Source organism: Helianthus annuus, chromosome 15 (assembly GCF_002127325.2).
Source record: "Helianthus annuus cultivar XRQ/B chromosome 15, HanXRQr2.0-SUNRISE, whole genome shotgun sequence".
Classification (NCBI taxonomy): Eukaryota; Viridiplantae; Streptophyta; class Magnoliopsida; order Asterales; family Asteraceae; genus Helianthus; species Helianthus annuus.
In genome coordinates, this window is record NC_035447.2 from 38,762,049 (window position 1) to 38,786,897 (window position 24,849).

At 36.2% G+C, this 24,849-nt stretch overlaps 4 protein-coding genes across 5 annotated transcripts; 2 read left to right on the top strand and 2 right to left on the bottom strand.

The window, feature by feature from the left end:
- Positions 1 to 350: 350 nt before the first annotated feature.
- On the top strand, positions 351 to 6,535 carry LOC110911432. 2 transcript variants are annotated; one of them, XM_022156050.2, is made up of 4 exons: positions 351 to 785; positions 2,010 to 2,236; positions 3,061 to 3,718; positions 4,298 to 6,535. In XM_022156050.2, the coding sequence occupies exons 2-4, from the start codon at positions 2,012 to 2,014 to the stop codon at positions 6,001 to 6,003; spliced, it is 2,589 nt and encodes an 862-aa protein (XP_022011742.1). In that variant the 5' UTR covers positions 351 to 785; positions 2,010 to 2,011; the 3' UTR covers positions 6,004 to 6,535. The 2 variants fall into 2 exon arrangements, with proteins under 2 accessions (XP_022011742.1, XP_022011743.1); XM_022156051.2 differs by having other exon boundaries at positions 2,022 to 2,236.
- A 3,819-nt stretch (positions 6,536 to 10,354) lies between these two features.
- On the top strand, positions 10,355 to 10,741 carry LOC110913613 (nodulin-related protein 1). Its single transcript, XM_022158436.1, has one exon. It carries the CDS (start codon positions 10,355 to 10,357, stop codon positions 10,739 to 10,741), a length of 387 nt encoding a protein of 128 aa, XP_022014128.1.
- A 1,006-nt stretch (positions 10,742 to 11,747) lies between these two features.
- LOC110911433 lies at positions 11,748 to 15,159 on the bottom strand. Its single transcript, XM_022156052.2, has 5 exons — positions 14,927 to 15,159; positions 12,968 to 13,040; positions 12,605 to 12,656; positions 12,201 to 12,270; positions 11,748 to 12,112 (listed from the first exon to the last, which is right to left on the bottom strand). Exons 1-5 carry the CDS (start codon positions 15,035 to 15,037, stop codon positions 12,026 to 12,028), a joined length of 393 nt encoding a protein of 130 aa, XP_022011744.1. The 5' UTR covers positions 15,038 to 15,159; the 3' UTR covers positions 11,748 to 12,025.
- A 1,080-nt stretch (positions 15,160 to 16,239) lies between these two features.
- LOC110911434 (uncharacterized hydrolase YugF) lies at positions 16,240 to 22,073 on the bottom strand. The gene is made up of 10 exons (XM_022156053.2): positions 21,729 to 22,073; positions 19,403 to 19,497; positions 19,080 to 19,177; positions 18,929 to 18,978; positions 18,588 to 18,683; positions 17,792 to 17,881; positions 17,306 to 17,398; positions 17,108 to 17,203; positions 16,677 to 16,742; positions 16,240 to 16,598 (listed from the first exon to the last, which is right to left on the bottom strand). The coding sequence occupies exons 1-10, from the start codon at positions 21,921 to 21,923 to the stop codon at positions 16,428 to 16,430; spliced, it is 1,050 nt and encodes a 349-aa protein (XP_022011745.1). The 5' UTR covers positions 21,924 to 22,073; the 3' UTR covers positions 16,240 to 16,427.
- Between the last annotated feature and the right edge of the window lie 2,776 nt (positions 22,074 to 24,849).

Sequence of the window (24,849 nt, forward strand, 5' to 3'; positions counted from 1 at the left end):
GATTTTAGTCCTTGTGGTTTGAGCCATTTTATCAGTTTAGTATAAAGGTTTAATTTTTCGTCTGTGGGTCCAAAAATGTGTCACCGTTGCCATTTTAGTCAACTGAGTTAATTTTATCCTTTTTTTTGATAACGAGAAAGACATGGCATTTAACTCTAAAATCTTTTAATATGTATATTTAATAAAAAGATATTTTTTCAACAAAACATATGAATGAATTAAAAACTATCAATTTTAAAAATAAAAAAAATATGAATAAATACACATAAATCATTCAACATTGGTCCTGACATGATATTAAAGTCATATGAAAGATTATAAAGTATAATTGTATGAAAATTTCTTTACCTGGGATCTCTCTCTCTCTCTTTCATAAACAAAACTCAACTTTCTCTCTCTAAAACACACACATTCTTCTCTCTCTAAAGAAACCCATCTTCCTTCCTTTTCACAAGAGAGAGAGAGAGACTGGCCCAGCAGATCAAAAATCTTCATTGTTTTTCTCTCATAACCATTAACTGATGATCCAACATCCTTCATTGCTGCTGCTGCTTTATCTTCCCACCATTGTTACTATCAATTAACAATCACTTCATCACCACCACTCTATTATTTATTTCTTCTTCTTATTATTATTATTAAAAAAAATAATATATATATTTTTTTAATAAATTTGCTGAAATTTCAAGATTTCTTGAGTTCATGGGTAGTGCAGAAAAGTAGTTCAATGATTCAATCAGTTTCAATTTCATCAAGAACAGAGCTCAGAAGGATGTGGTTCTAAGGTATAATTTACTTTCAATTTCTTTCATTTATTATGTTTGTAAATTTGTTCTTTTTTTATATTTTTTTAATATTCAGAATTGGAGAATAATTGATTTGGGTATGGAAAGATTGTTGGTAATTTAGAAAAGTTACTTAATTTATAAATTTTATTATTTAATTATTTACAAAATATTTATTGACTTTAATTATATATTGGGAAGTAATATTTTATTTTTTAGGGTTCTTGATTTCTGATAAGTTTCTTGATTTGGGATTTTTATTTCTTTGTGGGATCTGCTCTCTCTTTGTTAATTTGTTTATTAATCTAGTTTAGATTTTAGATTTTTAATTAATTACTGCCAAAGGGGGATAATTTTAGAACTTTATTTAATTATATGGTTATGGTGATTTATTAGTATGCTAAAACATGTGTTGTCTAGTTATTGATTGTTTGAACTCAGCTATAGATAATGTGAAGAGAGAAGATACTTGAATCAAACTTGTGATGCAATGATTTCATTAGCAAAAAATACATTTTTTATGGAGTACACCATGATTTTTGTGAGCTTTTGATGTAATAAAGTGGGATACGCGAGTTAAAAGTGGATACGCGACCATGGTGTTGCGTAATTTTTGGATTTATCGGATAGTAATATCTGACATGAAGCTTCATATCACATTTATGATTTATAACACGATCAATCGGTACCTAACACATAGTTTTTGCTAGAGTTAATTACTGTTTTTGTCCCTGTGGTTTGTCAAAAATCACTATTTCAGTCCATTAGTTTAAAAATTGCGATTTCAGTCCATGTGGTTTCACTTTCGTAACCATTTCAGTCCCTGTGGTTTCACTTACGTAACCATTTTTATCCATTATTCTATTAAGTACAGGGACTGAAATGGTTACGAGATGGACTAAAATGGTTACGAAAGTGAAAACACAGGGACTGAAATCGTAATTTTTAAACTAATGGACTGAAATAGTAATTTTTGACAAACCACAGGGACGAAAACAGTAATTAACTCGTTTTTGCTATTTTTGACAAGGGATTATTATCTGTCTTGACTTTTAATGTGGACTGTTGAAAATTGCTGAGTGCATAGCGTATTCGATTCTAATACGTTTCATATCGTGTGCATTTTCATATCTTGAGGATGCTTTAATTACAGAACATGATCGGATGTCGTTAATTAAGCTTCTTAGCATTTTGTTTTCGAATGATTTATTTACGGATTAACAGGAATGGGAACAGAAGTGCACTCTAAGAACTTGTTCCCAGGGTATCACACCATGAGGAATGTTAATGAAGATTCCAATAGTAGCAGCTGGCATCTTTTTAACACCTTGACAAACGGGCATTATTACGATGGTTTTACTCCAAGAACGGTCACCGATGCTTATTCCGGTCACGATAAAGATGAGTTGAAACACAAAATGCTTCAACACGAAGCCGTCTTTAAGGACCAGGTACTTTTTACACTTTCTTCTTACCTTTTTACTCGGTTGAATGTTCATATGTTGGTTGATAGTGTTTGGGTATAGTAAAACCGATTCTGATTATTCCATTGTCACTTCGAAAAGACAATGCCAAACGCCCCTTGTTTGATTTTTTTTGGGTAAAGGGGATGGTACCCTGACAAACTTCATTAATAAAAATAAGAGTAAAATGCCATTTTCGTCCTTGAGGTTTGGCCAGTTTTGCGACTTTCGTCCAAAGGTTTGTTTTTCGCATCCGGATCCAAAAGGTTTGAAATCTTTGCCATTTTCATCTGGTTCGTTAACTCCATCCATTTTTCTCCGTTAAGTCAAGGGTATCTCCGTCTTTTTTGCTAACTTAAAGGGCAATTCGGTCTTTTCCAGTGGTATTCGGTCTTTTTACATAAAGTGAAAAAGACCAAATTGCCCTTTGAGTTAGCAAAAAAAAAAAAAAACGGAGATACCCCTGACTTAACGGAGAAAAATGGATGGATGAAAATGGCAAGATTTTAAACCTTTTGGATCTAGATGCGGAAAAATAAACCTTTGGACGAAAGTTGCAAAACTAGCCAAACATCAGGGACGAAAATGGCATTTTACTCTAAAAAGAATGACGCAATACAAAACTTTAGGATACTAGCTCTTCCCAGGACATGCCCCTGAGACTAGACTAGATCCCGAAAGAAGATCGACCCACTGGGCCTAACAATTGGGCTATACGGCCCGGCCCAATATGATCTAGTTTGGGCCCTATACAATTTGCATAAAACCCGGCCCAAACACACTCTTATTTGATTTTGTGTTTGCCATACCAGGTTCATGAACTCCACCGTCTTTATAGAAGACAACGAGACATAATGGAAGAAGTTAAACGGAGAGAGTTCAATAAATATCCGATCTCTATCGACACATCATCGTCCTCGAGCCACATGCCGGTTCAAAAACCTTATGAAGACGCTAACAGGTGGCAGAGTCCTAGCTTCCCGTTGGGTAACAATAACACTACATCTCGAGCGTTCATTTTTGGAGCAGAGATAACTAATTCTCCGTTAAGTTCAAAAGGAAACGGTTCAAAGGATTGTGAGATAGTGGAATGTAGACCTTCGAAAGTTAGGAAAAAGTTATTTGATCTTCAACTTCCGGGTCATGAGTACGTTGACCCGGAAGACGGTGAACATATTGTAGATAACCAGACATCAGAAATCTCAAGCTACCCTGCTAAAGGAAATGGATTTGTAACTAAAAATGGAGTAAAATCGTTTCTTGATGATGGCGGGAAGAAAGACGGGAATGCGAATACTGGATCTGGTCAACACGTTATGCGGTCTAATGGGTTGGCAGATCTTAATGAACCCGTTCATGGTCAAGATGTTGACTTTCTTGGCCCGCATGCTAAAACAGATGGATACGGTAATTTACCATTTGAGGGTAATAGCAATGGACGGCACACGTTTTCTTGTCTGCGCGAACCAGGTGATTCTAGATTTACGTCTCTTATAGTATTTATTTTTAGGTACTTTGTTATAAACACTAAATAATCGCGAAATTTTAAGATACAAAAATAAAATAAGTATAAGTATTGCTAAAAATTTAGAAGTCGAACTACCGGATGCCAAAAACTTAATTTTGAACTTAAAAATCTTGATGTTTAAACTTAACGTAAATCAAAGTATAATATTCGATAGAGGTAACAATTTTCACCCGTTCAAAAAAAATGGGTCGATTTGGTTTATGTTTTATCTCTAACAAGTCAAATGGGTCGATTTGGTTTATGTTTTTTCTCTAACAAGTCAAATGGGTCAACGGGTTGAAAGTCATACGAAGAGTATTAATATGCATAAAAGCCCTCCAAATCTCTTTATTTATAAAGGTTAGATTATTTTTGTAATAACATTTTAGAAAATTATTATTTAACCTGTTTTAATTTTCAACCACTTTTAAAAATTAAAATTACGTCTTTGACCTGTTATCCGACCACCCATTTGGCACCTCTAATGTTCACATTCGTATACGCTCGTGTTGAACTAAACAGCATACCTTCATTTTGAACAGGGAACAGTGGAGGCAATACGAACTACACATCCCGATATTTCGAAACCAGTAAGATGGTTACACCTTCCGACACAATGCACAATAAAGAGTTTCGACATCAAGGAGTTTATCCGGAATTTTCTTCAAAAGTTCAAGATTGGTCTCATTTTAATCAAACCCCTTTGCTATTTAACGCTTCTAGCGCATACCCGTTTGCTAGCACCCCAAATAAGGGGAATTCATTGTCTTCATCTTGGATAAAGTCAGCCAATAACTTGACTCACAAGTTAACCTCATTTCAAAAACACGCATCGTTTTTGTCATCTCCTAAGAGCCACGAGGTATTTAAAGACACGTGGCATAGAAATGGCAATGGGTTTTACAATGGGTCATCGTCTGGGTCGAAAGAACTTCATGCACGATCGCATTCGGTCGGTTTTGGTTATCGAAACTGCAATAACCTTGACGATGGGTCTCAAAAGATCTTTAACGGGTCAAACTTTGTTGATTTAACAGGTACTACCAAAGATATGGACTTGAATACCGTTCAAAATTTGTCTAACGAAGACGATAATTCAATAAAACGTGACCAAACAGCATTGCCATGGCTTAGAGCTAAACCGGGTATTTGTACAAATGGTGATCGTTCGGGTGATTTGGAAAAGAAAAACGATGATTCTTCGGGTACTAATAAAAAGTTATTAGGATTTCCGATTTTCGGGAACTTTTGTGTTGTGAAAACCGACGATACGTCTGCTGTTTCGACCTCTCCATCAATCGAACACAGAGGAATTGACATTAACGTGACGTGGGATGGTGATACGGAAAAGCAGATTGACGCTAAAACAGATGAAGCGGAAATCAAGAGTTTCAAAAATCATTTCGACTTGAATTCTTGTGTGACGGAGGATGATGATTTGTTAGTAACGGAGTCTGTTAAAAGCTCGAAGAAGAGAACAATGGAGATAGATTTAGAAGCACCCGCTGTTTCAGAGATTGCGGAAGACGATGAACGCAAAGAAACCGATCGTTTCGAAAGCATGGAGCTTGAAAAGATTGCAGCTGAAGTAATCGCTGCAATATCTAGTCAGCAAAATCATGTAGGGCCCATGTCAAAACCAGACAACGACAACAACACCGACAATGACAACGATCCACTTTTATGGTTCGTCAAGGTGATTGATTCCGCAGCCCGTGAAACGGATGAGTATGAGATGTTGACTTTACAATTAGAGGAGACTAAAGAAGAAGATTACATGCCTACGCCATTGGTTCCTGATTTTCAGGAACCTGATGAAGTGGGGCCCGCTTTAACGAGTAGTAGACCCCGAAGAGGACAAGCAAGGAGAGGTAGGCCCCGCAGGGATTTCCAAAGGGATATCCTTCCGGGTATGACTTCTTTATCAAGGCATGAGATAACCGAAGATCTTCAAATATTTGGCGGGTTGATGAAAGCTACGGGTCATTCTTGGAATTTAGGATCAACAAGGAGGAACGGGAAACGATTAGGAGCGTGGAGTAAGCGGAAGGTGAAGGCGGTGGAGACAACTCCGGCCGCCACCTCACTACCACCAACGTTGCCAGCGCCACTGTCATCAAAGCAGGTTAACAACGTTGACGTGGTGGGATTGGATGAAAGAAGCTTGACAGGGTGGGGTAAGACAACGAGACGACCTCGAAGGCAAAGATGCGCTCCTGGTAGTTCTGTTGCGGTCCAATCAGCGTGAACTTCACGCAAATTGATGATCAAGTTGACAGCTTTTGGACGAGACGTGTTGTGCAAGCTTGTTGGGAACCTTGTGGTTTATAGGGTTCATGTGAAAAATTGGAATTTTAGGCATTGGTGATGGTGAAGTTGCTAATCAAGTGAAGTTGTTTTGGAATGTGTTCATGTACCATATAAAGTGTCCTTCGGGTGTTTGATCGAAGGCCTCCAAGAAAAAGAAATCAAATTTATGTGTTGGGATTTTGAGTTAAAGAAATCAAGTTTATGTGTTGGGATTTTGAGTTTGTATCCACATTAATGGTCAGGCATGTTCTTCAAGCTCCTCTTCAACTTTATTGAAATGTTTTGACAGTTTCGTATCTTCATATCGAACGAGGGTTGGAGTGTTAGTTGTGGCAAGACGTCGGGTGAAGAACCTATAAGTTGGTGTAGTTAAAACATTTAGACTAGTCGAGGCAACTTTTGCGTATGCTGGCGAACTTGTGATCATTGTTTAGAGAATGATAATTATACTAAGTCTTTAAATTGGACAACTCTTAGACCATAAGTAAAATGGGGTTTGGGGGGGGGGGGGGGGGAGGGGGGGTTTCCGAGCCGGCTTAGACGAGGGATCACTTTTGCAGGTGCAGGGCATGGATGGGGCGTGAACACCACGCCAGTGGTGCGTGGGGGGAAGGCGTGGTTCCAACCACGCATGCAGGGGCGGAATGTTGGTGACGTGGGGGTGGCCACACCTTGGGCGTGGTCCACAACGGATGGTCTTATGCCGACTAAGTGAAATAGTCTAAGTTGATCAAGCAATGATCAACTTATACATATAATTGTCGTATATGACTCTCTAACTTTTAAGTGCGAGTTTATCATATACTCAAATCATTATACCTATCAATCTTACACATAAAAAAGTTAATACATAAGTTATTCAAAAGCAATTCTTTAACATTTAAATATTGAGTAATTATACATACAAATCTCCTTTTTTAAATATTAAAGAGCAAACACTAGAATATATAATTTCTATGAACTTGGTTTTGGTGGATTCGAACGTAATTCTATGCACTTTATTCAATATATACTTTAAATAATCGTGTAACTTATAAGCTTACAGAAAACGTCTCTTTCAAAATATTTAAAAAATTTAAACGTGCATAAAGATATATTCATTTATTTAATATATAACAAAACTATCGATGTGCAAAAAACTGAATTAACTGAATCATAACCGATAAAATCGAACCGAAAAACCGAACCAAATAAAAAACCGATGGGTCGGTTAATGGTTTTTTTGAAAACCGAAAGTAGCGGGTCGGTTGTGGTTATCATTTTTTCTATACCCACCATAACCGAACCGAACCGACATGTAATAGATCTTTATAGTATTTAGGATTTTTCACCATATTTTTAATATTTGATGTTTTTGCTGAAGATTTTTAGTACTTATTGGTTTTTCATATCATTTTGTGGGTTTGGTTGAATGTTTATTTGAATTTATGGAATGTATCATATCACTTTATTTGAATATTCGATAATAATTGGTATTAATATTATAGATTATATGTATTTTTTGTAGAATAGTAACCAAGTTTTAAAAGTGTTCCAATTAGGTCACTCAAGTTTTAAAAGTGTTCTAATCAGGTCACTCAACATTCATTTTTCATTAAAATTAAGGGTTTTTTTTCATCCATTTCATAGGTAACCATGGTAATGTGGATTTTTGTTTCTTTTTTCTCTTTTATTTGATGCTAACGTCGAGTGATGACGTGGATTTTAACTTAATTTTTAAAATTTTAATGTAATTAAAGTGTTTTTATTTTTAATAAATATAATTTCATATATTAAAACAATTCGACCCTTGCATCTTATGCTCCATTTTTTTCTTGACATACGGAAAAAAGGGACATGGCTCGATTTGAATGCTAAGTTATCTAATTGGGACAAAAACGATACTAGTGACCTAATTAGAACATTTTTAAAACTTGGTTACTATTCTATGATATCTGTCCCTTTTTTTAATACTATGTAATATGCTAATATATACAAATATGCAATAACAATTTATTCTATGTTAAAAAAAATTAAGCTATTTTTAACTAAGCTAAATACACGGTTAACCACCCATAACCGATCCGCTATAACCATCAAACCCGAATAACCATAACCACCATAACCGATCAGTTATGGTTATGGTTTTTAATCAAAACCAACCCATACAAAAACCATCTCCTTATGAAAAAAAACAAGATATAATTCTATAAAAAACAAGAACCTTATCTTTTTGTGGGGATTCCTTTATAAGTTGAAACTAGAATTACGACCCGCCGCAATGCCGGGATTCTTTAGTTATAACTAAGTTGATTTAGGACCCGCACGTTATGTTAAACCTGTCAAACGGGAAAAAAAATAGACGATGTAAAAACGTTCACCTACACACGCACGTTGCGTCGTGTTAACTCGCAAAATTTAGAACGAAACGTAAAAGCATTAAACCAAAGATGCACGTTGCGATGTGTTAAGTCACAAAATTTAGAAGGAAGCATAAAGCGAAAAATTTGTGGAAAATGAAAACTATAAAGGACGAAAGTTGAAAATAAAAAAAATTGTGAGGATAGATTGCAAAAGATAAAAAGTTTTAGGTTAAAAGTAAAAAAAACAAATAGTTTTGGGTTAAAAGTAATTTATAAAATACTTTTGGGTGAAAAGTAAAAGAATCAATTTTTTTTTAAAACCCCCCAAAGCCAAGGTTACAACAACCATATGCATAACCATTTTTTCTTTGAAAAACTTCCAGGGATGTAAAACTGTGCCAAATAGCATCAATGTCACATTACCGGAGCGACCACCAACACTGAAGTTGCGGCGTGTTTATGTGAAGAAATTAGACCGAAACGCTAAACATGGAAATTAATAACTAAGCCAATCTAGGACCCGCACGTTATGTATAATAGACGATGTAAAAACGTTGAAACACACACGCACGTTGCGTCGTGTTAACTCGCAAAGTTTAGAATGAAACGTAAAAACGTTACACCACGCACGCACGCACGTTGCGATGTGTTAACCCACAAAATTTAGAACGAAGTATAAAGCGAAAAATTTGCGAAAAATTTGCGAAAAATGAAAACTATAAAGGACTAAAGTTGAAAGTAAAAAAAGTTGTGAGGATAGATAGTAAAAGATAAAAAGTTTTGGGTTAAAAGTAAAAAAACAAATAATTTTGGGTTAAAAGTAAATTAGTAAATACCTTTGGGTGAAAAGTATAAAAATCAATTTTTTTTTGAAAAACTCACAAAGCATTGGTTACAAGTCATGTATGCACAAAAAGGTTGCAAATTTATAGTGTTTTAATAATATGCACAATTAAAATGCATACACTAATATGTGAATTATAAAGTTATTAAAAAAATCTATATATAATCATTTTTGACAGGGTCTACGGATTCAGAAATTATTTTCTGGAGGGTGAAGGGGTTTAATAAAAATTTCAAGGGATGCAATCCGTATTTTAGTCTATAAAATACATTAAAATTTATATTTTAAGAGGTGCACCCACCCAAGCTCTAACTTAGATATTACCCGAAAAAATAGTGAAGTCTTGAAGGAAATCTTATCTTCAAATTTTATGACAGTTCATCAAATGAATGTATTGAAGAGACTGAAATCAAATTTTATCAATCCGTTGGCAATTAACTGCAAATAAGCGACGAGACCTACTAAGTATTTTTTTTTTCTTTTTATTTAAGTTAGGGTGAAGGGGGCACCCCTCTAATGAGGTGAGGGGAAACTTTTTTTAACCCAATCATATGTTGTCATGTTATTTCCCCTCTATAACTTCCCTCTTGTCCAAAAACGGGGTACACCCCTCTTAGGGGAATTGTTTTTTTATTCAAAAAAAAAAATAATTGGGTTGTTACAAGCTATGGGCCCACCATCTCCTCTCTTCTTATGCGGTGACTTCTCCCCCAACCCCCTCTCCGATTTCCCTCCCCTCTTGGATGGTGGCACAATACCCGCACGGTGAACATGGTCCCCGAAGGGAGTCCCCGAGGGTGCCCTTATGTAGAATTGTCTTTGAGATTTTTTTTAACGGTAAATTTCTTTTATTCCATGTGTTCCTACTATGTATACTCTATTTTTGGTACTATAACAAGATCACGGATTTTCACCATCCATTTTTTTTACTAAAAGTAAATACCCATTATACCCTCACACCATCCATCCATCAACACGTTTCCATAAAAGCTCAACTTACGCACCCAACACCAAGGCAAATTTGGAAACACACAACCTATTTATATTATTCATCCTCTTATTTGTATCAAAAACTTTCACAACCCACAACCTTAAAACAAACCATGGACTCAAGCAATGACCAGCCAGTACCATCCAATTCCGAGCTTATGGCAAGCGCCAAGGTGATGTCGGACGCGGTCGCCGGCAAGGAGACCGACCCGGGTAAGATAGCGGGTGCTGCGGCCGACATTCTTGACGCCGCGGCTAATTATGGAAAGCTAGATGATAAGCAAGGGTTGGGGATGTATATGGACCAAACGGCTGATTATCTTCATAAATATGAAACCACCCACACCACCACCACCACGAAAACCGACACCGACACGTCTGGCAACCAGACCACCGAAACCACCACCACGAAAACGGATACATCAGGCCACAAGACAACCGAAACTACCACAAGTAAAGACGGCATTGCTCCATCATGTGATGATGACAAATGCACGTAGAGGTGTGGATAATATGGAGGTGTTAAACGTTACAAATTAACATATTTTTTTTATTTTTTCTTAAATAAAAAAAAAATGTGAAAAAAAATTCTAAGATTTGGATCTGTGAGCATGTATTGAACCGCCCCGTGGATGATGGATCCGACCCTCGGTGTGAAGATGACCGAAGGCGTGTTTAAGGATCGAGTAGGAGTCGAATATGATCACGCGAACATGTGTTTGTTCGGGTTCTTTTTACGTTTTCATGTGTAGGTTGAAACTCGATGTATGTGTAGCCTGATATTACATAGGTATAGATTCAATAGTTACATATGTACCAGATTAACCCAGTGTTCTAGGTTAAGGACATTTTGTACCAGATCTTTACCCTGAAATTTTTAAACGATGTAAGCATGCGTACAAAACTTGGACTTGTGTTGAAAAATATTTAACTACTAGTTTCTATATTTCAAACCAAACAAGATATTGAAGAACAATATTCATTTTAGAACAAAAAATATGTTACATAACTTCAAGAACCGCATAATGCACTAGTATGTGATAATTTGAATATGAGACGCTTACGTAATAGTCTCAATTTCTCTCTCCCACTACTTTAGTTATCTTTTATACAAGCGCATTATGTGGTTCTCACAGCTCTCAATATATTGTTGGTTTTCAAATGGATGTTAGATGAGAGTAACATCCAACTAAATTAGTAGAAAAATTGCAGCCAATACATTCCACAAAAACAATATGAATGTAAGCACAATGTGCAAGAAATTATTGAGCCAAAACTACTTTAAAATGTAGTTACTTACAATCATATAGTGCATAAAATTGGTGTAAAACTAAAGTGCCATCGAATATTGAATAACTACTTAACACAGGGGTAGTAATTTCTATCACAACATGAAAGTAATGAGGCTTTGGGTTGCCAACTGTCGTATCCAACTCTTTTGACACGTTTAAATAAACATGTTAAACATTTGATGTTCGGGAACACGATTTTAAGTGCGAGTTAGAGTTGATGAATTTGACATGAATAAAAGTATAGGTCGTGCCAGATGCTAATCCACATTTGTTGGCAACCTACAAAACATAGAGCCCTAGCTTTCATATGAAAAAACAATATATGGTTTTGTTACACAATTTGTCTTAAAAGGCTACTTGATGTCGTCGTCTTTTTAAAATAAAGATATTATATTTCTAAAATTCGAGATATAAAGCACCACTCCACCAAAGTTTTGATCTTCACCTTGGGCCAAGAAGACAAAATGTCTATTTACATAAGCTATGATGTGTTCAAGATTCTTCCTTTGTAAAATAACTTGGTGGCAAGCTAAATTCCTCCACTTGATTCAGGATTCTGGATTCCTCATCATCCGGTTTCTGTATTCAGGAAAGAAACATGCATTAAAGATACGCTTTGACTTTAAGAGTCGATGCAAACTCGATGTTTTTCATGTGAAATAAATACCAGCATTTCCAAGTTGTAGAACCGATCCAACATCTGCAGGACATCCGAAGCAGAGAACTGCCTATTGAAGCTGAGGTGGCAATACGTAAATAAACTAGTTTGTTCTCATCTAGATGTTACTAATAGTTCCATATAATATACAACTAATATTAGAGGTGGCAAAATGTGCAGGTCGGAGTCAAACTGGGTTGACTCGAAACATGTACATAGATGATAAACAATTTATGGCTACTATAAGATCTATTTTTTAGATATAGTAAGTTGTATGCACGAACAATAGACTTTGATAGACTTCCGACTCGCTTAACCCATTAGAAATAAAACATAACTAAAGACCCACTCATATGTAAATTCGACAAAAGTGCCAACTGTCATATATGTTAAATAGAGGGGGAGAGGTGAACCTTCTCCGCATGTATTCTGTTAGACCGTAAAGAACAAAGTGGCGGTGTATTCCTGAAGCAAAAAAAATAAATAAATAATACAGTATAAAGGCCACAAGCTTAACAAGAAACCGAGCCGACATTATATGCAGTAAACAATGGTACTTTAAAATGTAATAAAAAATTGAGCCAGTGTTACCATTTATTTAAAAAGCAAACAACGGGTCTCCGAACATTGAACATTTTTCGTTAATTACATAAACAAAATGACTATTCTTAGAGCTTCACTTTAAGTTTGTATAAAACAGACTATCTCATAGCAATAGATACTGAAAGTTGACTATTGACTTTGGTCAAAGGGAGTAGCCAAACTGATAAATTTACCTTGTAATTTTACAGGGGGATAGATTTCAAGAGCTTCTAATAGTTTAAGCTCCAAATCAACTTGGGATTGCTCCTAAAACACCAAACATAAAGAAAAGCTAAAACATTGTAAGTAGGGGTGTTCACGATTTGTTTCGGCCGGTTTAGACAAAAATTCTGAACCAAAACCGGCCGGCTAACCACAGTTCCGAGAAACTACAATCCAAACCGGTTGGGTTTGCAGTCTGAACCAGTTTTTTAATTAATATTTTTTCCCAAACGGTTAGTTTGCATTAAAAACTTAAACATAACAAAAACTCATACACATATATGTATATTCCAAAACGAGTGCGAAAGTCCCGAGCGCCCCCCATAATATTTTGCAACCTCACCCCTTTAATTTTAGAAACTGACCCTCATGAAATTTAGAAACCTACCCCTAAGAAAATTCAAATTAGAAATTTTTAAATTTTTCAAACATAATTTTAATATAAACACTAATTATCACAATACCTTATTAAGCCCAAATTGGTTTAAACCTTTATTAATCCAATGACCATAAGCTTAGGCCCTATAGCCTCGGGTCTTAGCCCATGATTTATAAGGTTTAAACCTTATTAAAATATAGAAAAAGAACAGCGAGTAGCGACAGACAGAGCCAAGACCCACTGTCGATCATCCTTCGTCGCCGCCAGATCATTTCCGGACTGAATTTCCAGTCAGAATTCTGACGTTAGTTAAGTGATTAAGTGAATCACTCAATTGATGGTTAGTTTTAGTGTTAAAATTTATTTGGTTAGTGAACAGAGACTAGGGTTTGAAAAATCTATACAAGTTATGAACTGTATATTTAAAACATTGTTTGTATGAGTAGACGAGTTTACATATATTAGATTTTAAATTTTCGTTATGCACTTATCATAGTTGTTAATAGCGAGCATAGTGCCCGCTATAGCGAATAGCGTACCGCATAGTTGTTAATAGCGAATAGCGACAAGGGACCTATATGCTACATAGCGAATTTGTAATACACTAGAAAAAGAATTTTGAAAATTTTTATATGTATATTATATCAAAATACCTTGGTATATATGCTATTTTACATGTATATTTAACAACAACCTATAAATCCAGCTATTTTATAGCTATATCTAATTGCTATTTACATAAAAAAAACCTAATTGTCGCTATTCACGCTATTGGTCGCTATGACCCAAATAGCGACACTTGGTCGCCTCGCTACATAGCGCGCTATAGCGGTCGCTATAGCCGCTATTGACAACTATGGCGTAGCGTAGTGCTCATGTGTCGCTATATAGCTTGTAGCGACAAATAGCGGTAACTAGCGAGATTTTTGTAATTTTTTTAGTTTTTTTTATATTTTTTTTGGTGAAATATCCATATAAAATAGTTCTAAAATTTTCGTCTAGTGTATCGCTAAACATGAAATAGCCCCCACTATTTCATCGCTATCGCTACATAGCGTATAGGTAGCTCGTCCGCTATTAACAACTATGGCACTTATGCATTTGTAATCATGTTTGACATACTTTTGTTGATTATTTAAAATATGGTTCGATTATATCTTTCTTTATATGATCCGACCCGACCCCGACCAAAAATTATTACATAACGATATACAAACTACCCCTAAAATCCATCCCCCCCCCCCCCCCCCTAAATTTTTTATAACTAAATTTTAGGTCGAGATGCTAAAAACCTATTAAATTAATATATATAAATAAAGTGATGGAGTTCTCACTTTGTAAAACCAAGGTTGCAGTTTAAACCAATTTTTTTAATATTATTTCCAAGCCACTCATTTGCATTATAATTTTTAAAATGATAAAATAACCATATAACAAAATAATCATATAACAAAATAACCCTATCAGTAAGTAAGTAGCTGAAGGAAAAATGAATTTTAAGATGAACAATCATAAGATCATCGAAATGAGACGTAGAACAGAGAGAAATAACCTTTCGAAGAGAAGAAGCAGACGAATTGGGAGCTTTGCAAGGAGAATGAACCGATAATCCATCTTGTTCTTCTTCTTTACCTCCGCTTTTCTTATTGATACCGTTATTCATCTTCAAATTATTACCAACCACAAGGATTCAAGACCAATTTAACGATTGAAAGATGAATCAAATTCAAAATGATCGGGTAGCTAGGGATTCGGCTTTGGATCCGGATTTACCAAGTGGGTTTGTTGTTGTGAGGATATTGGGCTTATAATGTGTTGGATCATTTATTATATTGCTTTCTGGCCCAATATCATTTTCACTTTTAGGAATTTCATTTAACCAATAAAAATTGACATTTGATTATACACTTGTCTCTCTTTTTTTTGAGTTAAATGTCATTTTAGTCTTTGCACTTTCGGTCATTTTGTCAGTTTGTTCCAAAGGTGTAAAACGTTACCATTTTAGTCCAAATAGTTTTAAACGTTGTCATTTTAGTCCACTAGGTTAATTAGAATGGCAATTCAGTCATTTTTATGTAATTCTGCTAACTAGAAGGGCAATTTGACCATACAAAATGACCAAATTGCCCTTCTCGTTAATAGAAAAATGGGATGAAGTTAACCCAGTAGGCTAAAATGCCAACGTTTCAAACTATTTGGACTATAATGGCACCGTTTCAAACCTTTGGACTAAACTGAAAAAATAGCCCAAACTACAGGAACTAAAATGACATTTAACTCCTCTTTTTTCGTAGACAAAATTTTGTTTTCTTATCTTATAAACCAAAACACTTTGATTTCTTTTATTATGTTCCCCAATTTTTACATCGCACGGGTTTTGTGAACTTTGTTTCTTTAACTTGCCATTGTCTTTTTCAGAATGCTACTTTGTAATCGTTGTCTTTTTGCAGCGTGTTATGTCAGAACTAAAACTTACTTCTTACCAAAATTTAAAAATGAAAAAGAGAAATGAGCAACAAGTTTTGCGATTTAAACACAACTTTTTAATTTTATGCACATTTATACTTTTTTTATCGTAATTTGGGGTACTTGTACTCCAACAGTAGAAATTTTTTTCTGTGAAATAGATCAGGTTAGTGTCAAACCGCGAATACGTGTCTCACTTTCGGGTTCATGTGCACAATTTTCAGGCTTATGTTGTGTTCATGAACGAGTAACTATTTGGTGTTTGCACCGGGTTGGAGTTGTTGCCTGCCAACCCATGAACACAACCCGTTTAGCACCCCTAACAAATCAAACTCTACCCATAGGCCATTACAGTTTCTTGGATCATCGGTCCGGACAACCAGGTCAACAGTTCAAGTGTTTAAATGAATCTATGGAATCCATTACTGAATAACATAAACCTTGGTGCTACAACTTATAAGATTGGAAGACTAATTAGACCATACATTAATTATTTACATAATCCAAGATCTCTACAAGACATTTTAACACACACTCATTTAAAGGTTCAACTTACACGTGATGATGCTCACGCACGCTTTACCTATTCAAGTTGATACCTTCTCTTCCGGCTTTGAAAACAACGGAAGGGGAGTGTCGTTGGTCTCGATGAAATCCTTGATCAATTTCGTGACAGTATCTGGTTTTTCAATGTGCGGGTAATGACCACATTCTGGTATTTGTCGAATTATAGCATTCGGAAGTTCACAATGTAATCGCTGCATCATAATATTACACGTGATTAATTTTAGATGTTAGCCAATCTTTAACAGTTAGTATGATATAAAGGTACTAACCACTCCTAGCTTGCTGTCAATTATTTGATCGTCTTCACCCCATATTATGAGTGTTTTCTTCAGAATCTAGTTCGCCATCATAATAAAACGGGTTAGGGGCTGTTTGGCAACTTCTAAATGGTTAAGTGTTAAACCAGTAAGAGGTCTGAATCATTTAGAGCCAGTATAATGCTTAACAATTCAGAGGCAAATGTCTGACCAATTCAGACTCAGTATAATGCTTAACCATTCAGAGACAAATGTCTGAACCATTCAGACATCTACTCGCGAAACAAACAGTCTGAACTATTAAGTGTTGAACCAGTAAGAGGTCTAAACCATTAAGAGCCCTATTAAGAACTAAACAAACAGCTCCTTAGTATCACTGTTTATGTTAACGGGTTGATTTGGGTTCTTTTGGAACTAACATCTGTAGAACCAATAAAACGAACCTGATGTATCTGGGCAGTGACATTGTATCCCCCGCTGTTCATAAAGTCAACCGTTGCTTCCTCCCACCAATCTAATATACAATGTAAGCGTCCTATCTAGAATAGTTACAAACAGGATAAAAAAACATGTCTGTCACGTGAGATTGAGGTACTAAACATCGACAATGTTCAGATGCAAAAGGAACATAAGGAACTTACACGTGTCCAATCTAAGCACGTATTGAATGATAGGGAATTATATTGCAGAGAAGTAGCAAAAAGGCGCAACGGGAAGCTCTTTAACACAGATACCTGATAAAAAAAAAGTTGTAAAACAAAAAATGTGAATATCATAAGGTGATCACATAAAGCATGAAAACTTGTAAGCAGGTTGTAAACTTGCGATCAAGTTTTAAACGGGTTGACGGGTTGACCTTATAAAAGTCACTTTTGAATGATTTGACTTTCAACTTGTTTACTTGAACTTGAACTGGTTAAACAGATCAACATTAACACAAGGTTTTAGTTAAACGGGTTAAACATGACAACCAAAACCCGATAATTTTCCTGGCGTGTCAAAAATTGTCACCCCCACATTTATATTTGTAACGAGAAGTTCGGATTACTAATAAGAATTCGACCCTAAATCGTACCGAAATATTTTGACGATCAAGAGAAACAAAAGGGTCGATTATATATACTCACACTAGCATAAGCTACAAATTTTGGTAACCGAGAGAGGGTTCCGGTGCCTTCTGCATAAACACTTGCATCAATCAGTATCAGCTTATCAACCTGGAAAAACAACAAAACAAAACGAAATAAGACCTTGAACACAACAGCTCCGACAATGAAAAATGGAGTCAAGAACAGTGTCACTCTATAGAGACCAATTTCGGGCCCGTTGATTTAGGAATGGGTTGATTCGCATGGTCTATCTCTAACAGGGTCCAACGGGCTGAATGTCGTCCAAACTCCAAAGTGTATTTGTAATGCAAAACTCATAAATATTTTTATTTAACAAATTAGACTATTGTTGAAATGATAAGATTTATATAAGAGTAAATTACGTTTTTGGCCCCTGTGTTTATATCACTTTTACTATATTAGCCCAAAATAAGAATTTTTAACATATCTGCCCCCATGGTCTCTATAACTAACCATTTTGGCCCCTAAGTCTAGAGATCATGGGGGCCAAAATGGTTTGTTATAGAGACCATGGGAGCTAAAATGGTTAGTTATAGAGACCAGGGGGGGGGGGCAGATATGTTAAAAATTCTTATTTTGGTCTAATATAGTAAAAGTGATATAACCACAGGGGCCAAAAACGTAATTTACTCTTTATATAATTATAACATTATAACGGTACTTGACACATCAATTATTTATAAACGAAATAAAGGAAAATGGACAAAAAGTGTTTCGGGTCAACGCAACCCATTTTGAGCAGTAACAAGAATTTATGCGTTATCCGTTACCATAAGAATTAGTCGGTACTTACTGCTTCTGGATAGTTGATAGCAAAGTCAATTGCAACTGCTGCTCCAAGACTTGGCCCAACTAGCACCATAGGCCTCCCAATGTAGGACTTCCAGAACTAAATAACAAAAAAATTAATATAAAATAAAACCTTTTACTCGAATGGAACCATCGGTTAGAGACCCTAATCTCCATTCATTTCGGCATTCGACAATAATCCAGTTCTTATTGCTTTGCATACCATGTAAATGGGACCCCACAACATGAAAACGATGATTATTTTCTCAACCGAAAAAAACACATTAATATTGGGGAAGAATCATGAGTAGTAAACAACGGCTGATAGTTACTACACGATTTTACCTGATAAAGGTGATCGCGCTTAGATTCTACGTTACATAGCGGAAGCTTTTCTGATGAAATAAACAAAAAAGAAAAAAAAAGATTAAGCAACAATTGATATTATAATCCGAATATCCAGTGTACGAAGATGGAAAAAGATTCGAAAAACAACCCAAATTAGAGAAACCCCATCCTAGAATATCAATCGCCCACGTCTCAAAGCCAGCCTGCTCAAGAAGCGGAAGTGTGTATCTCCATTCTAGACAAGAGCTGAAGAATAAGCGTTAATCAACAACAGTTTAAATAAAGTGCTTAAAATGACAAACGATATTGGTTTAAAAAAGGGACGGTTTTTTACTATCGTTATCAGATTTCGAAATGGGATTTGTTGCAAATTTAATGGGACAGTTGGACAGCTGGACAGCATGCTTTTAGTAAGACTGTTACATTGTTGACAAGTCAAAATGAACATATTTAGGGTCAATGTGTGTGTACCTGTCAAACCCATGTAGTAGAACAAGTGGATTGGCGGTTTTTTGTATCGTTGGCTTCACGCAGCTACTCATAATACAATTGTTTGAGACGGTAAGCTGTGAACAAGAGACGATGTGCATTTTCTCACTTTAGTAAATCGAATTGGACGAAACACTATATACACATAAAAGTGTAGAACACATGAATCAACCATACAATTACTTTTTACTATGTCTTCAAATTAAACGGTTTTTTCTTCAATTATTCCATGAAGTTAAATCTCAAGAAGTAAATCCCTTTGATAACTACACCCCAAAATGCACCTGGCGAGAAGAACCGTGTTAAAAGCCTCCATCCAACACCACCTTCTTCTTTCGATCCCAACGGTTTCTCCCAGTTTTGCCGATGATTATGACGCTTAATCATCATTACACGTGGGATCATGACCCGTTCTTCTAGAATTAGGTTGATTAGGGTACTTTATTTGTTTGCTTGATGGGTTCGTTTAGATGTACCCAAATTATATGATGGGTCAAAATGAGTCATTCTTATGAAACTTGTTGAGTCAGAACGGGTCGAATGGGCCAGCACCATCCACCGCCACTGTCTACCTATCTCACCACCCTTTTTGTCGTCGTCATAAAAACAAATATAGTGAGTGAACCCCCTCTGACCCACCCAGTTTGGCAGTTTTGATCCCTACCAAAGTTTGGGACAAAAATAACCACGTTTTATTCAAAAAAAATGAGCAACTTCACAGAGTCACAGACAGTCTCCCTACCAGATGACAGTACTTTTGACAGAATATACCAGAAAAATAATAAAAAAAATATGGTTAAAAGTTAAAACGGTTTGTGTTCGTATCAACCTGCAATTATTTGTGGCGTGTTCAGGAAACAAGAATCTTTTTTTTTAACTTTAGGGGTGAGAAGTAAAAAAGAAGTATACGATCACTTCGAAATAGGGGCTTGTGAAGAAGAGTGTGGAAGAGGGCATATCCCAAAGTGATTGATAACGCCAATTAGTACGTTCACAAATGTCATTCCAGCTTTAGTTGGGTGGTAGAGGCTTTTGCCTCTTCGGAAGAAGACCATGGTTAAACTCCTAGCATGGGGTGTATTAAGATTAATTTTGTGTAATTTAGGAGTAGGAAAATAATAACATTCGTCGTAAAAAAATATGCTCATGAATGTTAAGCGTAATCTAAAGACCCCCAAATAGGAGACTGAAACTTCGGTATGGGTCAAGAGTGGTATAGACCATAGTCACATGGAATGCGGTATGCTCCGGTACGCGGTACGAAAACCGGTACGCAGTTCGTGCCTTTCTAAAAATCGGTACGTTGGGGGTTAGATTCATTTGGGAACGCTAATTCCGGTATATGAATCTGGCCGTACCGGAACGCCGGCCACTACAATCGGAAACGCGTTTCGAATTGATTAAAAACGTGAATTTAGCAATTGGAGCACTATTGTAGAACACAATCGGGAACGGTTAAATTTAGCGATCCGGTACGCGTACCAAAGGCGATTGGGACGTTTCTGTACCGCGATTCGGTACGCACGATTTGGTACGCGGTTCGCGGGTCTTTTAGCGTTTCCTGTGACTATGGTATAGACAAAAACAAAATACAAAATAGCACAACAAATGATCAAAGCTATTGCAGCTGTAACATCCGGCAATGATACCAACCAATATTGTCCCGGCAACTAATTGTGGTTTTAGTTGCCCAAATAGGTCACCCATCCAGAACTATTACCACAGAAGCTCGCTTAACCGTAGACAGTCTTGAGGCACGCCTAGGCGCAAGGTGACCCAAGGCGCATAGGCTTGCGCTTCAAACTCCAAAAAGTGAGGGGTGTACAGAAAAAGAAAATTGGCATGAGGTGCGGTCTCGTGTACGAAAGGTCGTGCGCTTTTGTGCTATGTGCATCGGTTTTAGACCAATAGACCCTATCGCCTCGGTGCACCCTACGCATTTTAAAACCAAAGACCGTAGAGTTCTCCTCTCATCCACAACCAATACGCCCAAAAGACTTGGTGCCATCTATAACATAGGGAAAACAATTTTCCAGACATACATAAATCAAAATTACAAACCATATATATTTTTATAACAAAACATCATAAACCGAAGAATTCAAAAAAAAAAAAAAAGCCCCATCAAGCAACAAAAGTTCATATCCAAATTCCAAAAGGCACATTACTAATTTAGTCCATGAAATCAAAAGTGCATTTGACCATTTTCCCAAAAAGTCAAAAACCAAAGCACACGTATCAAGTAAGTTAGGTTGACAACATTAATGGGAACATTCGATGAAAATAAGAAAGGGGGTTCTACATTTACCTCAACGGGCAGCCTCTGAATCCTGGAAGCTAGTTTTCGGGCAAACGGGTCTCTAATCTTCTGCACTTCTTTAGGCAGAAACGGCGGGAAAGCCTCCGCCGACATTGCAAACACTCGGAATGACGGCGGCGCCCGCCAATTTGGGGTGTTTAGCATAGCCGTAGGTGGTGAGAAAGAAACCGGAATGGTGAACATAGTTTAGTTTAAGGAAACGGTGGGGAGGAGAGAATGGAAGGTGATTCACTGCACTGCACGCAGATTGTTATATGATGACAGACGTCAAAAGTACTTTGACATGATCGAAAATCATGTTCTACGTCAACAGTAGGAGCCCCCTCACATATAAGTGTATATTTCCGGTTGTTGCCAAACAAAGTATTTAGAGGACCCGGGGTGGAATAACTCACTAATCATTCCATCATTCACAACATCCAATCAGGTTCTGCCATGTCATCAACCATTATTTCCATCACTCACATCCTTTTTTGCTGGAAATGGTCATCACTTGTACAAATTTCCATCACTCACTAATTTAAAAAAAAAAAAAAACACTCAAACAGCAACAATTTCATTTCTTCAACGCGTGTTCCAATTAACGCGTGAAACTCCCATGCGGCGGCGGTGTTTGGTTTTTGATAACGAGTGATGGGGGGTCGAACACGGACCACCCCGGGTCCTCTTATAGAGTGTCGTCACATCTAAGGGTGCAAACGAGCCGAGTCGAGCCCGAGCTCGACCAGGCTTGAGCTCGATTAAATTATCAGAGTTTGGGCTCGAGCTCGGCTCGATTTTAGCTTTGTTTTCAAAGCTCGAGCTCAGCTCGTTTGTATTTTCTTAGGCTTGAGCTCGGCTCAGGTTCGACTCGTTTATTATCTATTAATTAATATATTAAATAAAACTAATATAAATAATAGACTTTTTAGGCTCGTGAGCTCGATAAGTGAAGTTCGGGCCTGTTTACTAAATAAGCTTATTTTTAGGTTCGAGGTCGGCTTGTAAACAAGTTTAATAAGCTCGGCTCGACTCAGCTCGTTTACACTAAGGCTCGATAAGGCTCGACGAGCCTAACGAGCTTCACATGCGAGGCTCGAGCTCGGGCTCGATAAACAAACGAGCTTTATTTTAGGCTCAATCTCGGCTCGGGATCGATAAGGCTCGACTCGTTTCGAGCTTTTTCTCGAGCCGATCTCGAGTAGCTCGCGAGCCGCTCGGCTCGTTTACACCCCTAGTCACATCTATGGGCGTTTTCTAGGTGTGTTCACAGTCTGGTTTTATTTATCTTTTTTTTTTTTTTGAACGGCTAACGAATCCTTCAAATGGGCTACTGGCGAAATTCACTACATCGGGATACGCTCGCCTTCGAACCAGGGAAAACCCTCACCTAAGGCCGAAGCCCATGAACACTCGCCCCAAAAGCACGAAAGTGCGGTGAAGTAAAACCCACTCAGTTCAAGAATCGAACTAGTGATCTCCACCTATTCGCCTAGTTTCTCATCATCAACACATAAAATATTGGGGAGGGCAGGAATCACATTTTTATGAATTCTATAAACCAAAGACGAATTTATAGTTATTTATGATCTAATTGAAAAAAATAGCATTCTAATATTTGTTATGATTTGTTGAATCCAGTGGTATTTTTTATCATATCATTATAGCCAAAGATATTAAAGTAATTGTTTTCTTTTATGCCCGTTTCGATTTATACCATAGCTTTTTTCTTAGCTCATTGCATATGTTTATATATGTTTTGTAGATTTGGCAAGTTCAACATAATTTCTTATAAACAGATCGATTTGAGTTATGTTTTATCTCAAATGGATCAAACTTAATTTTTTTTAAATAATAGTATAAAATGAGAAGGCAAATAGGAAGTCGCCATAAGTTTAAATTTAATGGAAACTAGTCTTAAGCTCTCGCGTTGCGGGTGGGGCGTAAAACCGTGCTAACCGAACAACAACTAAAATCGGGAAAAAACATAAAACAAATACATGAATTTATGACACCAAGTGATCAACTGAAAACATACATAAAACTAAGAACAAAAACATATTATATTTGACCCGACAAAACTCTTGAAAAAATCTACATCGAAACGTAAACCAATTTGTGATACCGACACGTACACAAAAGAAAGCATGTAAAACTCCAGGCAGTAAAAATGACATTTTATAAAGTTTTTGAAATCTTAAGGGGCTAAAAGTGTCCATGTTAAAAGTTAAGGTAAAAATAATAAAACCCAAAAAAAGTAAACAAACAAAAAAATACAAAAAAAAAAAGAAAAAAAAGTAATAAAAGACAAAATAGACACTATTCATTGAGATGTTATGAATATGAATTAATATATATAATCAATAAGTCTATTAGATTGTAATATTAAAAATAAAAGTAATATAAATTTTTTTCATATTTGACAATAAACTATACCTATTAAATAAGTAATTGGTTGCATTACGCGTTTGTGAGTCTAAAATTCTTGTCATCATTTGAAAATTTTTCAACTTTTCTTTACATGAGCCCCAAATTATACCTAATAAATAAGTAACTGGTTGATTTATTTTCGCTTATTGTTTCTCAATTAATTATTATATTTAACTGATTAATATTTACTTTATGAATATTTCTTTTTTTATCTTTCCTTTCCTGAGTATTTTTGTTATTTTTTGTCACTAAGTAATAATTATTTAATATTTCATTAAACAAAGTTCGTGTAATACACCAGTTTTCTAACATAGTATATAATATAGTAGGTTAATCATTAGAAAAACTCAAATAAGTTATTTCTATATAAAGTTGGATTACACAAATCATACATTGTCACCTCATTAACACTATTATTTAGTAACAAGTCCCCACAATTCATACCCAATTCCGCTACCCGTGGTGGTGTACCCGTTCGGGTAGTGGTACCCGGACAAGGGTGCCCGCGAACACCCCGTCCACCCTTATTTAGATCTCGGTCATCTTAGGTAATTTCAATGGTCTCTCCTTCACATTAACTTTTCTACATTATGTAATTCGTAGAGTCTTCCTCTAAACAAGACCCAGTAAAGTATCCCTATTAAGAAGAACATAGAGAAACGTTGGCCGGGCATAAAGTTACCAGATCACTCGGACCCTC